Genomic DNA, 17,651 nt, shown 5'->3' with positions numbered 1-17,651 from the left:
AAGGACATGGGTGTTCCTGAGGATGAAAAGTTGGTTATAAGCCAGCAATGTGCACTTCCAGCCTAGAAGGCAAACCACATCCTGTGCTGCATTTAAAGAAGAGTAGCTAGCCAAGTGAAGGGGGGGATTTTGGACCCTCTACTCTGTCCTCATGAGACCCCCATCTGTAACACTGTGTCCAGCTCTAGAACCATCAGCACAAGATAGACATGAAACTGTTACAGTGGGTCCAGAGGAGGCCACAAAGTTATCAGAAGGCTGGAGCATCTCTCCTACGAAAACATGCTGGGAATGCTGGGATTTGTTCAGCATCCAAGAAGAGAAGGCTCCAGGGAGACCTCTCTAGCCTCTCACTGCTTGAATGGTTCTTTTGAGAAAGAGTGACTTTTAAAAAGGAATAGTGGCTTTTTACAAGGGCAGAATGTGATAGGAGAAGGGCAAGGTTTTTAAACAAAAAAAAAAAAAAAAAAAAAAAAAAAAAAAAAAAAAAAAAAAACAAAAAAACAAAAGGAGATATTTAAATTAGGTATTAGGAAGAAATTATTTACTCAACAAATAATAAGGAACTGCAACAAGTTTCCTAGAGAAGTTGTGGATATCTCATACTTGGAAGTATTAAAGGCTAGCTGGATGGGGCCCTGAGCAACTTACCTGGTGGGTGGAATCCTCTCCACTGGTGGAAGGATTGGAATTAGATGATCTTCGAGGTTCCTTTCACTCAAAAGCCTTCCATGATGTTTTCATTTCTGACTAGCCCTTGGCATAGTAACTGTTTTACATAGTTTCTGTGTTCTAAAATTACTCTTTGCCTTTCTCCTAACAACTGTCCTGCAGAAGACTGTTTTTCAGTGTTTCCAGCCAATTCAAGGTCATTACACTCCAACAGAAGAATGCAATTTAATAATGCAGAATTCAGTTGAAGGGACACTATCCAGTGATAAATATCAAACTGACTCATTTCAGCAAGTGGAGAGCAGGGCAAGCAAGAAACTCAGGACCTCCCACCGAACGCTAAAAAAGTCAAAAGAACCTATGATGAAGGTAGGGTACTGAAACCTTTGGTGTTTCTTCCCTGCTCAAAAACTTTCACCCAAATTGGTAGAAATCACGTTTTGAAAATGCTTGCATTGCAAGATTCATTTAAACTGTCTATAATAAAAAACTGTGAAGAAATTCCTATTGTTTAAACAGTAAATGCATAGATCTGTAAGAATTTGCAGATCTGTCAGTTTGTCAAAACCTGTAGCAACAATGTATTCTAGCTAATAAGATTCAATTTATTTTCTATATTGCAGCTTGCTTCAAGGCATGAAGATTTGAAGAAAATGGTTCTCCTTCTCCTGGGAAACAATATAGTATCATAGATCAAAGCTTATCTCTGGATAGGTTACCATGCAATTTTTAATTTCTAAATAGCAAAGATTCCAAAGGCTATGAGGATAAAAAAAGTCTTCCTCATGTAAGAAGTCTGTAAGTATTTCTATATAAGGAAATAAGATAACAATTTTATTAATATTTTTTGGCCAAGATGTCTGTCACTTAACACTAACTACACTGAAGTCTGAAGACCCCTTCCACAGAAGTTTCCTCTGAAAATCACAAATTTTACAGTAGAGTAGGTAAGGGACTACCCAGACCTTCCCCTGTTTTTACTTTACTTCCCTCACAACTTTACATCAATATCCATGTTGCTGCATCATAACTATTTGGTCTGCATTTAGAAAACATTTCTAATGCCATGAAAAATGAAGTTTTGGAGTGTTTTCAGTTTTTTCATAATGCTTTTATTAAATACTAATTTGATCTGAGATTCATATGGTTTAGCAGACAGATGATGTACATACATACTCAAAGACATGCACAAAGATTAAAATAGTCTGCAAATCATTTCTGGCAGTATGAAGCAGCTTACAGTTAGCTACACTGACCTACTAAAAATCCAGAAAACACCACAGCCTCTGGATTCAAGTCATGACCTGGAAAACTAAAATTCAGATCTTGAAAGGAACATGCACCCGTTAAAACTAAGACAAGCATTCTATGACAAATATACTAGCACTACCAATCTATGATCCACATTGACTGTAGTCGATGCTGTTCAGTTTTCTTTACAGTATCCTAAATCCCCAGATTAATTAAAAATCTTGTGCTAAAGGCTGCATTGGAAAACTACGATCATGAAACCGTAAAGTTCACTGACACTGTTAAATGGACTGATGAAGACAGTTACTTCTCAATGTTCATCTTTACTGTAGCTCCCAAAAACTCTACCACAAAAGCTTCCAATTTTTAATGAAGCATCAACCTATTTTTTAAGAAAACAAAATAGTTTATGATTGATCGTGTACACAGCCTGGTCCAGATTAAATACAAAAAAAAAAAAAAAAAAATCAATGAAAACTCTTTACTTGGTTCAATATCAAAAAGTTTTTTTAAAATACTTCACACTTGCCTTTATCATAAAGCTGTTGGGTGAGGTTCATTTCTGTAGTGACAAAACACCCTGCAACAAAACCCCATGCAATTTACTCAAATAACTTTGACTATGCAAAAAAAAAATGCTATAAACCTTGAAACACAAGGATCCCTAGGCTTCTTGAATAAACAATATGGGAACAACCTACTGAATTCCTTATGATTAGAAAGATTTTAAAAGGATTTCAGAAATAGTGCAGTTATAGTCAACATAGAAGTTGCTTGCCTCTTTCACTGCCCTCAAAATTGGAAGTATTATAAGTGTCCTCAGGAAAGCCTTAAAACTGTTATGGGCTTATTTTCTACTCACATGGATCATTTTCATGTGACAGACCTGTGTGTGGGCTGTGAAACTATGTACAGAACATTGCAACCTCCTTCAAAAGCAGCTGTTTGTCAAGGTTTTATACTTGCATAATCATTAATGAGCAAAACATTACTTAATCTCAAATGCTTAACAACACAAGTTTGAGGCCATCATTGTAAAATCTGAAGTCTTAAAATTTCTAACAAAACATCTGTTATTTTTCCAGTTTTACAGTTTTGCTCCTTCAATGCCTCTTTTCACTGCCCAATTCTAAACAATACTTTTTCTTCTGCCTTTCTTGGAGTCAGAATAAATCCAAAAGTTAATTTTAAGGAAACTGGGATAACTACTGGGAGGCAGTACAATTTTCTTTTCAAATCAAAACAGCTGTTGAACATTAATAAATCCATGGAAGAATGTCAAAATTATAATCCAGCTGGCTATAATTGCTCATAGAAAAGGAGGAGGGAAACACATTCTAGTATTAGTAAGAACACCTAATCTACGACATTATGAAGAACAGCTAGTACAATTCACCCTAAAATACTCCACAGCAAATGCAATCTTATAGCCAGTCCCAGATCTGCAGAGTAATCCAAGAACACGCAGTATTTATTATTCATACAGTTTTTAGGTAACTATTTATCTGTTATTTCAAATATAATGTAATAATTAAAATTGTTTCAATGCCTGCAAAAGCACCTTAACTTATTACACCAAATTAAAGCATGCCTGTTTATTTCTCTGAAGAAATATGGCTCTTTGAGAACAAAATAACTTCTCACTGTTCAAATCCTGAAGTCCTCCAGAGCACCTTTTAAAATTTTCCTTACTTTGATAAGGTCCACACAGTACAACTAGGCAAACTAAGTAAAAGATTCAGTTGGATAAATACAGCAGGCTTCTTTTCCTCCCATAAGGGTGAAGCAGCAGAGCTGGACATGACAGGTTTGTTTGAATATCCAACTGGAAAAGCCCTAGGCAACCAGCTCAGGCATCACAGCTGTTCCTGAAGGTATCCTGAGATAGCTTCCTATCTCCCTAAAGTACCTTTCCAGTCACATAAACCTATTATCTTTCAGGCAGATAACAACCAAATTCAAACTGAACTTCTGAACTGACAAACCACAGGAACTTGCCCCTAACACCATTCTCTGGGAAATTCCTTCCCACCAGGCACTAGGATCTCCCAGGAGAACCTGCTAGTTCCTTGTTCTACCTGCAGTACAGACATACCTTCGCAAAGAGCACCCACTGCCCAACAAAATGTAAAACAACATTCAAATTAATTAGTTTTATTACTTTTTTTAAGTGCCTAGAGAAACATTTTCTCCTACAAAAATTAACTGATTCAAACAGTCATTTTTATACTACCACCTGCACTGCAGTCCTACAGCCCATAGTGTACCTGCACTATGTCAACTCTGATATTTTCAAGGAAAAAAAGAACTGAACTAACACAATCAGTAAAACACTCCAAGAAACATGCTTTCATGTATGAATCATTCAGATCTTGAAGTTCATGACAAATTATAAAATTCATTCCCTTTACACATTTATTTTCACTACTATTTTGTTACTTTCCCCCAAAATACAACCACTTTAAATGCAAACTTTTCCTGGCATGTCTCACTACAAGACTATTTAATCATTTTAGCTTGTTCTTGCGCAAGTATTTTGCCACCAATCCATCTCACTTCATGCTGGATTCTTTCTTCCACCCCCAGGTAGTTCTCTGGGGATACTGCATGTTTATCTCTTTCTTACAACTGTTTTCTTTAATTTTCAAACAGAAGCATTTTGGATCCACCTTAATTCCAACTGCTCACCACAAATGCACTATTCATTTGAACTGGCAAAAATTCAGCACAAAAATACATAGAACACAAGTGAAAGTGCTTTCCAATCCAGTACAGCATTTTAGGTATGCCTTGTGAGCTGCAATATAAATCATAACTAACTGAGATTATACATTGCCCAAACTTGTATTTCAGTTGCAAAACAAACACCTTAAGCAGATCTGTATCTGGAGTGGAAGATCATGACACACTTTCTCAACAGAAAGCTAAGCTGAATCATACTGCACAGGTCTAGAGTACCAGAAAAACAATTAATTCAAAATGAAAAAGCCTGTGAAAATTTTGCAAAGTGAAACTGTGCCTTATAAATTTCCTGGAGTTCTCAAAAGCAAATGTACAGATAAGGAAGATCACATCAATAAGCCTTCTGAAAATTCAGCAAACATACTCCAAGATGCTCACTCAAGGCTCTTAAAGCACGCCAACTCCTCACAGGAATTGAAAAGAAAAGAAAGTAAAGAAATAAACCAACTCAAACACACCCACAAAAAAAAACCCAACCAAAAAAAAATACAAAAAAGCCCCAGGACAATTTAAAGAAATAAACCCACTGCAATCTGTTCATACAGCACAGCAACATTACCAGATGACTCCTACTGCTCTGTCCTAGCACCTATGTTGTTCAACACATTCAGAAGTGAGCTGTAAAAAAAAATGAAAGTGAAGTGAGGAAGTTCATTGACAACAAAATACAATTCACTTTGGAAGAGTTATGGGGCAGGGGTAAAGAACAACAGAGGTTTGTGAAATCCACAGAACAAATTAAATGGCAATTTGAAATTAATGTATATTAATTAAGCAATGCAAACAAGAAGAAACTACTTTAATTCCACATATAGGATGATTACAACATAGGAATGTGATCCTAGGAAAAAAGTTAAATGAAATAAATTTTAGCATTCAGCAGTGGCTTACTAAAGCATGTACAAAAGCACTTTCCCTGTTAGGAAAAAGATTATCACTACATTACTGCATTAACATGTGATGTGCCTGCCCTGCTAATCCTCTTCTTCTAATGTTTGCCATCATTTTTATTAGGTCTACATAAAGATCCTCCTCTTATCCCATGACTGTTTCATTCAGAAGATTTAAGCAATATGCATTTCTGAAGTCTATTTTACAGAAGCACAAGAGGCCCACAGAAAGAAAAGGAACACTACCAAAGGTATAGAGGAATGCTGAAGCAGCTTCATCCAAACTGCAGTAAAAATATCTGCAGGAAGATACAAATGGGATTCATTGAACTGGGAATGACATAAAGGGTGTTAAGAAAAATTTGCCACTACCTCCTTATACTAAAATACAAGAAAATATGTGGTACCTCACACAGTCTATTTTTGATTTCCCTATTTGTCTAAAATGTCTTGCCATATTGTATTTCCTGCTGGGAACACATTCCCGTTTAAGTTTAGACTGGACAAGTTTAGAAGCAGGAATCTCGTAAGGCACGTAAAGCACGAAGACCATTTCTGGTTCAGTCTTCATGGCTGAAGCCACTGAAGTAGGAAGACCAGCCAAGAAAACAATTGCCATACATCCTGCCACATTCTGAATGCTCCACCCTAGACACCACCACATTGCTTCATCAAACTACTTCATTCAGAAGTAACATGGAATCAACATATTACACTACAGCAAGCTGGAAGCAAATTTATCTGTTCAAGTATTCTTTGTAAAATTTAGAAATATGTACAACACTGAGAAATTCTTCCAAAAAGTACTGGCTGCTTAGTTAATGCACATATTTCTCCATGAGGCAGACAGTTACTCAAACTCTTTGTCCAGTAGGCTAGGTTTCAATCTTCATAACTAATTACATAACTATGACTTGATAATTTAAGTTATTACTGCTGTAGCCTACAGTACTGCTCTTGGAACACAACATTGTTCACACTGATCGAACCCAGAGAATCAGTAACAGTAGACTTGCAACAGCAGAAGTGCCCTCTCAGCAAAAATACAAACCTGAGTGATTTGGTTTTAAACAGAGCAGCTAAACATTCCTGTTCAGACTTAATGTCAACTTAACAGGATGGGAAGATTCAGAATGACATTGGACGTCTTGAGAAGGCAATACTGTTCATATCTAATTATTCAGATTTAACATTAAAATAGCCTGTGTGGGAAAAAACAGCGCTCCACAAAGGACTAAGCACCCAAACAGACAAATGAACAATGTTTTTACCACCAGCAATACGATTTAAATTCTACAAGCAAGAAATTTAAGAAACCAGCTTACTGAATTCAGACCTGTTTCAGTAAAGTCTCATAACATTAAATCATGCTGCCTTCATTTCACTGTGCTGTATTTTTATGGAATATAAAAAAATAAAAAATGCTAACACTAAGGGTAAGAACATGTAATTCTTTGGGTACATAGAGTAGCGCTTCACTGTGTAAAACAGCTTAAATAATAAAGGCTAGCAAATTTCCAAGATGTACAGTTCAGAATGTTTATATTATCTGTCCAAAATGTACAAAGTTCTTGGGTTTCATAATAGCTGAGGCATTTTACAGTGTACAAGAACGTGAAACTAACATCTGATTAATACTCAAAGAGGTATACATGCATGACCTTTCATGCCCTGTTCAGGACTTAATCCACAAAAACACTTCATTTCCACAGTATGACACTGTATTTTGCTGAAAAGGCTCCTTAGTGTAACATTTTACCGACAATAGGTTGCACAGAAATGAAGTGCATAGTGCAAATATTCAGAATGCCATGCTAAGTTTTATACTACTAACATTCTTAATTCAGATGCAACAAGATTTCACAACAGCTGACAAAATGTCCAGTGGCATAATTTACTTAAATTTCTGAGGCTCACTAAAGTCATGGTAATACAGCTAAGAAAAATTATTTAATTCCATTGGAATTTAGTTAAACATACTATTGTTTTTATTAATTTTGAGGCAGTAACTTGATAAATAAAAAGTCATTTGTTCAGCATTTGTATTTCAGCTCTACAATTCAGTGAAGCCAATGCATTCAACAAGGTGAATCATCATATCAAAAATCATAAGCTTCTTACACCCAAGCTGGAGGAGCAAAAGGAGAAAGCCTTGCACAACCTGACAGACTTGGTCATACTCTCAAAAAAAAAAAAAACAAATAAAAATGAAAAATTAAAACATTCTTCAGAGACGGAAGAAGTAGCTCATAAAAATGTCACTTCTGCATTTATTTCTTCAGCAGCAGCACAAGCAGCAAGCTTTCTCTTCCAAATGCACTCCCACTGATACCAAGCAGACCTCTGCAACTACATCTGCAACTAAAGCCACGATCCAGCGCCTCATATTTTATTGTGAATAAATAATAAAGTCTCTCTTTCAATAAAGTCTAGGCAGAGAGAGTTGTAGCAATATGACAACCACGTGAGAATCACAGGAAGGTGCAGGAACTGCAATTACAAAACAGACTGTTCAGTCAGGAACAGATGGAGATCCTAACATGATGTAATTGCCCTACTGAGATCTAGAGCCCCATGTCGTTCCGTCTTGTAAAAGATGCTTTAGAGGAACACAGAGTCCTCCAAGGGCACAACTAAGAGGAAAGGGACAAAAAATACACTCAGATAACCAAACCTCAGCTCATTCTACAAAATTAAGAATTTGTGTGATTTGGAAGCTGAATTTTCAAACTTACAAAAGGGCATATATTAAGTACTCAAAAGTATTTTTTAACATTTAATTCAATTTTACCAAACATTCCATCCATTAATAAAGGGTTTAGCACCTTTGTCAGTTATGGACTGAGTTTCCATTTGAGTTTTAATTTACAAAATTAGAGGAAGAAATTGGTTCTTTTATTTCTTTTTAAATTTTCCTACCTGTACCTTCCATTTCCTAGCCTCTGTTCATATATCAAAAAACTCAACTGTTTTTCTTCTATAACCTGAGAACAATCCTTTGTTTCTTTCACCACATCTTCTGAGCTGATAAAACGGAAACTGTTTCTTAACTAAAACATTACCTTTTCAAAAGTCTTTCAGAGATTATTTTTGTAGTCTGACTTCAGATTGGGTTACTGCATCCCATATACACTACTCTTTAATGGGAGCTGTTGTACAGAAACCTGGAACAGCAATTCTACCACACAGCAGGCATCAGCTGTACTTCTTGAAGAGTCTCCATCTTGCTTTTTGAAGGGCATAACCATTTCTAAAAGACAACTGAAAGACTCAAATACAGAGGTGATGTGTGAAACAGTTATTTTGGAATTAACTTACATAAAAGAAATTATTAATGAATTCCATAGAACAACATATTTCTTCACCTTTTTTCTGTGTTAATCATCTACTAAAAGTACCTTACAATCTTCATCAAATACAAGGTAGAAAGAATGTAAGTGCCTCAAACAGATGGTTTCAAGATTTTTTTTTAATGTTCTTCAGCTCTAGCCAAGCTATCACATCAATGCTACACTGTTAATGTTCAGCTAAGATTACTTCACCTTCACATAAAACAGCACACTATCTCTGATAGCAGAGGTGCTCATCTTTGGGAGGACAGGTAACAACACAAAGGAGATGCTGGCTCCCTGACACAAAAGTAGCACTGTTCTTTAACTTTTGGCATATCCAATGTTTTCAGCAAACCAAACTTTGTGAGTGAACTTAGACTAAATTATTCAGGTACAGATGAACATAAATATATCCCATGAAAATTAACAGCTTCCAATTCAGACACACAAAAAATTATGTGATTTCAACTTGCAGGAAAAGATTTGGTTTGGTAAGGCTTTGCCTTGTTTTGCACCTGTAGCCCTTCAGAAACTCTCAGGGCCAGGATCACCTGTTTTATTACTTTGTGTCTTCCCCTAGGTTCTTCTACTCAAGGTTGATCTCCGGGCTAACTCCAGCTAAACAGGATGGGTTATATCGCCTCAGCTAGTACCATCCTGCCTGAAACAAGTCACCTGTCATCTACTACAGAAAGGTCAAGGGCTCTTGTGATCTGATCTGATTTTAAGGCACCTTGAGAGCACTATGACGTACTGAAAGGCTTAAGCCTTTTTCTTCAGAAAGCAATCATGCACCGCTACCACACATACAAACGCAACTACCACACATACAAACGCAACTTAGCAGCGAGCTCACGAATCACTCCTTTCCAGCTCCTTTTTCTGTACAAAATCTCCGTGCTTAGTGTGAAGAGACGAAACAGAAAGCACAGCGGCTTATAAAAACTGCATACGGTAACCCCGTGGGTTAGGTTTAACACGGAGCACCTCCAAGAACTCCTAAGGAAAAATGAAGTTTTACCTTCGTGGCACCTCGAGTTCATGTATTTTAAAAGAAAACTTATTTACAGCCACCTGCTCCGAGGTGCGGCTACTCAGGTTACTCCGCCCGGGACAAACTCGTTACGAATGTACCGTGGCTGTCAGGGACGGCCAGGGCAGGGCAGGGCAGGGCAGGGCCGACTCGAAGAACCGCCGCACCCCAACTTCCATAAGGCATCCAGAGGCAGGACGCTGCAGCAAATGTCTCGGCGGGCAGCTGAAGAGCAGCTGATACCCACGGGCCGCCCGGCCCAGCCCGCGATGCACGGCCGCCCTCAGGGCCGGCAGGATCCGCAAGCACCAGCCGCCACCGCCGCCGCGGAGCCCCCGCTCCCAACCCTGCTGCTCCCACCCTGCACTCACCGCCCCGCAGCCGCCCGCCGTCAGGCCGACCCTCTTCACCAGCATGATGCAGCCGTCCCTCCTGGCGCCGCCGCCGCCCCCCCACGACGGTTGCTGCGACGACGGCGGCGGCCGTTCCTCCTTTGCCGCCCGGTCCCTGGCTGGTGGCGGCTCCGGCTCGGGTCTCATGTCGCTCCCACCATGGCTCCACCCGGAGCGGCCGGGCCGGGCCGGCGGCTGCAGCGGCCGCCTCCGGCGGGCTGACGTGAGCGCGCGGCCCCGCCCTCCCGGCGCCGAACCGCCCCGACCCTGAGGGGGGCTGGAACGGCGGCGCGGGCGGCGGCCGGCTTCCCTCCGGGAATCGCGGGGTCCCTGAGCTTGGAGGGGCATGCTGAGGTCATCGACTCCTGCCTACGACCGAATGGGCACTGCTACCTAGACCATGGCACTGAGTGCCGTCTACAATCTTTCTTTAAACATCTTCAGGGGCAGCCCGTTCCAATGCCTAATAACCATTTTTGTGAAGAATTTTTCTTTATGTCCAACCTAAACCTTTCCCGGCACAGCTTAAGCCTGTATCCTGTTGTCCTGTCCTGCTTGCCTGGGAAAGAGGCTGAACCCCACCTCTTTTCAGGTAGCTGTAGAGAGTGATAAGGTTCACCCTGAGCCTCCTTTTCTGCAGAAGAAAACACCCCCAGCTCACTCAGCCTCTCCTCACAGGACTTGCGCTCCAGACTCTTCACCAGCTCTGTTGACCTCCTCTGGACATGTTCCAGCACCTCGATGTCCTTGAATTGATCTGCCCACAACTGGACACAGGATCCAAGTGTGATTACCAGTGCTGAGTATAGGGGCAGTCACTGCCCTGTGTTCTGCTGCACACACTACTGCTGATCCACAGTGTGAATGTCTTCCAAACCAACATTCTGTGCACCTCAGTCAAACCTTTCTGAAGCCCTTGGTCCTTTGTCATAGGGTGGATGTAATGGCAGGCTCAGTTTTCTCTCACTGAAGTGCTGCTGGGCAGAAGGTTGTTAGCAGTGCCCCAGGTTCATCACTAGAACCAGAACTGGTTGTCTCCCAGTGCACCAGGTGTGCCCAAACAGAGTGCTTTGAGACAGCGTGGTGCTGGCAGTAAAGGTTGTAGCTTCTGACAGACCCTGGAACATCAATACAGCCAACCAGTTGCCCATCTGGAGTAAACTCTTCACCAGAGAGCCCAAAACATCTCTGCATGGCCAGCATCATACCCTGTGGATGGAATGCAGTAACACATCTTTCCATCTGGATACAGTTACTGGAGTCAAGCTGCTGCTTTTCCTCAACTGGTTCCTCAACTGCTCTCTGCTAAGCACCAAGCTGGTTACAGGATCAAAATTTTCACTTTGCTAGAACAATAAAGGTTAATTTAAAATGCAGTGTTTTGTCAGTGTATAACAAACTATATACATCCTAAATATAGTGCATTGTGAAATTTGTCTTCTACAATTCATTGTCCAGTAATTCAGCAAGTGTTATTTTCTATTGAAGTAGTGTGCATTGACTTACAAATTTTCTTTATATGAACTTCTTTTAAAGCACTATTTTGTTTAAAGACATCACCATTTTAAGAGGAACACTGGTTACTCTGAACTAAATGGATACACCAAGTTATTTTTCTTATTATACAGGAATTAGTAAATCAATATATATTTACATTTCCTTGACAGCCCAAGCCAATTGTGTGTAGAATTTCATGCTTGCTTTCCACTTTGTTTTTTTGTTCTAGTAGCCTAGAAACAACAAAATGTTTCATTTCTTCAAAATTGTCACCATGAAATATAGTAATATTTTTGCTCTTTTCAAGACTCACAATTTTTCTACTGACTTGAAAAGCTAGGGACTTTATCTTGAACAGTTTTCTGTTATTGGTTTGGGTTTTTATTAACAGTCTTCCAAAATATGAGAATTTTAAAAATCCAAACAGATACCTCAATCAGAATGGTATGAATTTATAAGCTGGATGTAACAGCCAGAAATCTGTCTACCACATGAGGTTCATGTAAAATGTATTATTTTAATTCATCATTGTATTTTGAAAATTTCACCACTAAAATATTTACATATATCACTGAAGTATTTAATCCACTTCATTTGCAAGCTAATATCAAATGATCAGCCGTAATGGCTATTGATTTGGGCTCAACAGACCACTACTTTATGTCCTTGCTGCATACAGAATTTAAAGGTAGAACAGTTTTGCTCACATGCTGAGCTACATATATAATCCTTATTAGGAGATGGTTATCCAAATAAGTGGAAACAAAGCAAAGGAATAAGTACTCAGCTTATGAAGAGACATTACTAGTACGGTTCCTCTTAGTTCTGTGCTCTATGCTTTTTAGAGTATTCTTAGCAATATTTTTAAGCTATCTGGAGGGGTCATTAATAAAAAAGATATAGAGTTTATTAGAGAATACTATTCAGCTTAAGCAAGACTATAAAGACCTGTAAAAATACAGTGAACTTGAATGACTGTTGAAATGTCAGCTGAAAGTGTTGGTAAGTGAAGACAGGACATCTTGGGAAAAAGGAATTCTAATTAGTCGTTGGGTTTGTAAATTTCTAGGTTAGCTATTTTTAATTTGAAAAGATGCTAGAAACTGTGTAGATAGTTTTCTGAGATAATTCTTATATCTGACAGTAGCTAGTCACCTGATTAGAGATAACAAAAATATTCTCTGAAATTTTAAACTGTACTTTATCTCAGCTTAGGTACCTGCAAGTTTTTTGGGGTTTTTTTAATCCATTTTTATTTTTGATGGAATTAAATTGCCTGTTTTATTGAAGAAAAAGTATAAAATACTGACAAAATATTCATGGTAAAAATATGAGCCACATCTAATGTTTTATTCACATAGTTTAGAGAGGTTTTGTGAAGAATGAACCACCTGAAACACTGTTTGAACAAAATATTTCTAAGCAGAAAAACAAAGTCCAGGATTAACAAAATTGTCTGAGGGTGGATCATACACTGATCTCAATAAATCATGGCCAAGAGTATCCCAAGGAGGATGCCCTTGGGGTGGCTGGATGCCTTAGGTACTGTCCATACATCCATCCATGCCATGCTGCCCTGTGCTGCTCTCTCACAGACACTGCTGGTGCTCAGAGCAGTCATCTCCAGGCCCTGGCATGGTGCTGGAGATGGACCACAGGGACCAGGCACTGCTGCTGTCATGGACCTCAGGTGCCAACAAACACCCTGCACACAGTCCCAAGTGCCCTTCTGAACAGGGAGCATTGCTACTGTCATGGCAGGGCATTAGTGCCAAGGGGCTGGAAGGTCCTGAGGGCTCTTCCCAAGGAGTGGTAGATATGATGCATGGCCACCACTGGTGTGCATGATGCTACTGGCCTGAGCTGGATGCTGCTCTGTGGGTCAGCTGGGCCAGGCCTGCCCTTACTGGGGCAACGCTCAACTCTTGGATGTGGCTGGGTCATCCTTTGTGTCCATGTGACCACCCAGAGGAGGGATATGCTATTGTCTCTTTGTGGGAGACTGAATTGAACCACCCTCACCCACATCTCCCCAAGTACAGGGAATATTCATATATGGCCTGAGGGTCATATGGCTGATGGGCCATATGTTATCTTGGACACCTGTGTTGTCTTGGGCAGCTGTGTTTTCTAGGGCATTCCCACCTGAACCTGACTATAAACCAAACAGATTTTGTGTTCAACAGATTTTCCTGGGGCTTTTTCCCCACCAGTTCTTTGGTACTTCTCCCACCACTCAACAGATCAGTTCTGCTGCCACCACTTTGACTGAGATTGCTCAGCAACCAAGTCTTGGTGAAGGGCCTTTGGGTAATAAGAGCTTCACACTCTAAAGCTCTCTATTTTTTTTTTTTTGTTCTTCACACCCTTGTGCTTTCTCTTTCTTTTCCCCTGTTCATGTCCTTTGGTGATGTTGCATTTTCATGTTACAATGCTTCCTTGTTGTTATATTAATAGAGATAATACTAACCAAAACTGCTACATACCTGTTTTCCTTTGCAACCAAATTGTTCTACAGTAAACCCTACATGTATATATTTACCAATCATTCAGTGGTGTTTCACCCCAAAGGATCTTTTAACAAGGACTTGGTTTGCCCTTGCCTTCTGCAACACTTGTAGCTCTCTCCTAATACTGCTGGACCCTCATCATCTTCATGTTGAACTAGATCCTGGCTTGGTCTTCCAACATATCTCAGGACACCTGGCTTTTACTGTAGTCTTCCCACCTTCAAGGGCACTGAAATTTTTCATTCTCTTCAGACATCTCGCAGGACAGCTCTTTGTCAATTTTGCATTCCCAGTACTCGTCCTCAGCCAAGGTCCCTTGCTCACAAGAGACATGGACTTCAGTATGCTCCATCACCTTCTGCATGTTTTGGATGGCCTCTGTTCCCTCCAGGCCTGTCAGCTCTGGCTGCCTAAGGTCAAGAAATTAGTCCACCTGGTAGGTGAAAAAGGAGAGAGGAAGGAATTCCTGAAGACTTATTCCTTATGTTCTTTGCATCTAGGCTGGAAGAGCGCTTGGAACAGGATGCCCAGAGAGGTCATTGAGTCTCCCTCTCAGGAGACAGTCCAAATCCACTTGTACACATTTGTCTGTAACCTTCTCTAGGTGACCCTGCCTTCCAGAGCGGCTAGACTAGATGACCTCCAGAGGTCCTTTCCAGCAATTCTGTGATTCTGTGATTTGTACCATTTGCCTAGCTCCACCAGCAAATATCTGCTGGGGACGTGGCAGTGGTGGCCACTGGGACAGGAGATGATAGGACTGCAGCCATGTGGTACCACATCTGCCCCCAGGAAGTGAAAGGCTTGTTCCCCTTTCCCATGCCATCCCATCTTGTCCTTGGTACTCACCTGCTGGGTCTGCCATTGAAAAGCCAAGACCATGTCAGGGACACAGGCTGGTCCTCATCCTTCTGTTGCAGGAGCTCCTCCTCCAGACTGTCCTGTTGCCACTGCAGGGTAACTTTGCTCCACTGAGTCCTCTTCCTGGGCCAGGCCCAGCTGCTCCTCATCAGAGATTTCATCCACAGGCTCAGCAGTTTTCTGGGAGGCTGAAAACTGGTGTTCTTTTCTCCAAAAGGATCTCTATTGCTGTCTTTGTCATCCTCTGCCACAGAGCTGCCAGGGGCATCCAGGGAAGATGCCAACTCCTGAAGGAAGTGCTCTCTTGACAGCAGGTGTCCCAGGGTTCTGTGTTCCATCAATGCCTCCACAAGCCAGGTCAAGGCCCTAGAACATCATCATAGTGGTGTCTGGGTATTACAAAGCCCAGCAGCCACTCCCAGTGCAGATGTTCCATGGCACTAAACCCTAGACACAGTGTCAGATAACAGTTGCCACAGCACCTAATCCATCATTTGTCATTTTCAGTATGGGAGATAATGCCATCTTAGATAGGAAATCATGCTGCCAGCTCCTTTTAGATGTACAGAGTATCAAGATGAACAGACCTCTTGTAGTGGAGTGCAGCAGCTGTGCAAGTTGGCTGCTGGAAAACTTGACTGCTGCTATCTTACTTTATGGAGAGGTTTTACCAAACTTATTTGGTGTACCTTTCAAAAAGATTGGAGTTTTTGTAATGAAAATCTGCATTCTTATATGTATAAATCATGAAGAACCTTAGTTTTAGGCATTGAATGGTTTTGGTTTCAGAAAAAATGTAAGTTATGTGATGTCACACAAGTGAGCAGACAAGAAATAGAAATCTACAGACCTTGCACTTTTGAAGACAGATGGGAAAGCTGTTTTACCTGTGATTAATGGAAATTAGAGCCCATGTAAAAGAAGCCTTGCTGTCTCAAGGATTTTCATGCTTGTTTGAGGTACAGAGTACAACTGTGGCCATAGCCAAATTGCAGCAGCTGAGTATGGCCTGTCTCTGAGCATGTCCAGCTCCTATGGCATTCAGTGGGAGCTATGTGCCTGGGTAGGCAGACATAAAGTTGCGCTGTGATTGCATTCACTGTATTTGCTTTAGTGAGGTTAAAAGGAGATTCAGCTCAAATATTCTCAACTTGAAAGTAGTATCTTTTGGACATAAAAATTCATAACTGTAGCATAGAGCACAATGTTTTATATGTAGAAAGAAATATGATTTTTTATTATTTTAATGACATATTCCTAAAATTTTGTTGGTGTTCTGGTATGTATAATATTCACGGAAGAGTTTACAGAAGTTTAGTACCCATATTTGGACATTTCAGTGCTGCCACACATTTTTCCTCTTATTTTAATACAGGAAAGAGACAGAGATCTCCCTTCCAATTCAGTTTTTACATTTATACAGGAAATTACTTGCAATATCTTAGTTTTCTGGTTTCAGAGAGCTTATGATGTTACACAGGGATCAAAATAAAGTTGCCTTCAACCTGTGAAATGTCCTAGCAGAGACAGAGAGAATAAAGCAAGGGCAGCACAAGCACCAGGTCAGATTGACCTCTCTCTTCCTGATAAGGCCAGTAGAACAGCATTTTACTCACTCAGTAAGAATAGTAGAACAGAACAACTTTTACTCTTATCAAGGACCCCAGAACACAACTGCTCAGCTTTGGAGAAATAAATAAAGGATGTAACTTAGGCAAACAGAAGTCATAGGAAATGCTACTAGGATGCTAGCACAGCTCTGTAAGTCTGACAAAGCAGAAGTTATGCAAAACAAAGATACTGTGCCTAAAAGCAGGGGGTAGAGGAACAGGCACCTATAAAGGACACTGAATGTTGAAGACAGATCCCAGATAATAGTATAAGAACTTCCAATAACAGGTGTGACTACGTCAGATGAAGTCAAGGAGGTGGGGATAACTAATGAATATGTAATCAGTGTGTATGAATGGAGGAAGGATCCCCCAGGTGAGCAACATGCTGCAATAAAAAATTCTTGCTTTCTAGCACACAAAACTGCATTAGAAAATTTCTATCTGGCCAATTTTGGTATTACTGGGAAACTCCTTTTGGGTGAGTGAGGTGATGGTGCTATGGCAGCTAGGTGAGGCGTGCTGTTTCGGAGCTGCTAATTCCCATCCCATCCCATCCCATCCCATCCCATCCCATCCCATCCCATCCCATCCCATCCCATCCCATCCCATCCCATCCCATCCCATCCCATCCCATCCCATCCCATCCCATCCCATCTGTACTAGTTTGAAAAGCAAAACCAGTGAGACTTCAAGTCAGTAATACAATTTTTAATAGGGAAGAGAAAAAAAAGGAAAAAAAAATACATGCAATAATAAAAATAAAACCACTGACAGAGTCAGAATACAACCTGATACCCTGTCAGTCAGGGTGCTGGTGCAGTTTTCCTCCAAAGGGTCCAGCGATGATATAGATAAAAG

General features: G+C 40.3%; 1 protein-coding gene across 1 annotated transcript in view; it reads right to left on the bottom strand.

Annotated features, from left to right (window-relative positions):
- Nucleotides 1–10,351, bottom strand: part of MFSD14B (major facilitator superfamily domain containing 14B) — a 29,568-nt gene extending 19,217 nt beyond the window's left edge. Inside the window, exon 1 of the mRNA XM_062512895.1 lies at nt 10,292–10,351. Coding sequence (XP_062368879.1) covers nt 10,292–10,336 — 45 coding nt within the window. The 5' untranslated portion in view covers nt 10,337–10,351. The remainder of the gene's footprint in view (nt 1–10,291) is intronic.
- Between the last annotated feature and the right edge of the window lie 7,300 nt (nt 10,352–17,651).

This window comes from Cinclus cinclus, chromosome Z, assembly GCF_963662255.1.
Source record: "Cinclus cinclus chromosome Z, bCinCin1.1, whole genome shotgun sequence".
Taxonomy (NCBI): Eukaryota; Metazoa; Chordata; class Aves; order Passeriformes; family Cinclidae; genus Cinclus; species Cinclus cinclus.
The sequence above is the reverse complement of the archived record's forward strand: the minus strand, read 5'-3'. Positions and strand labels throughout refer to the sequence as shown.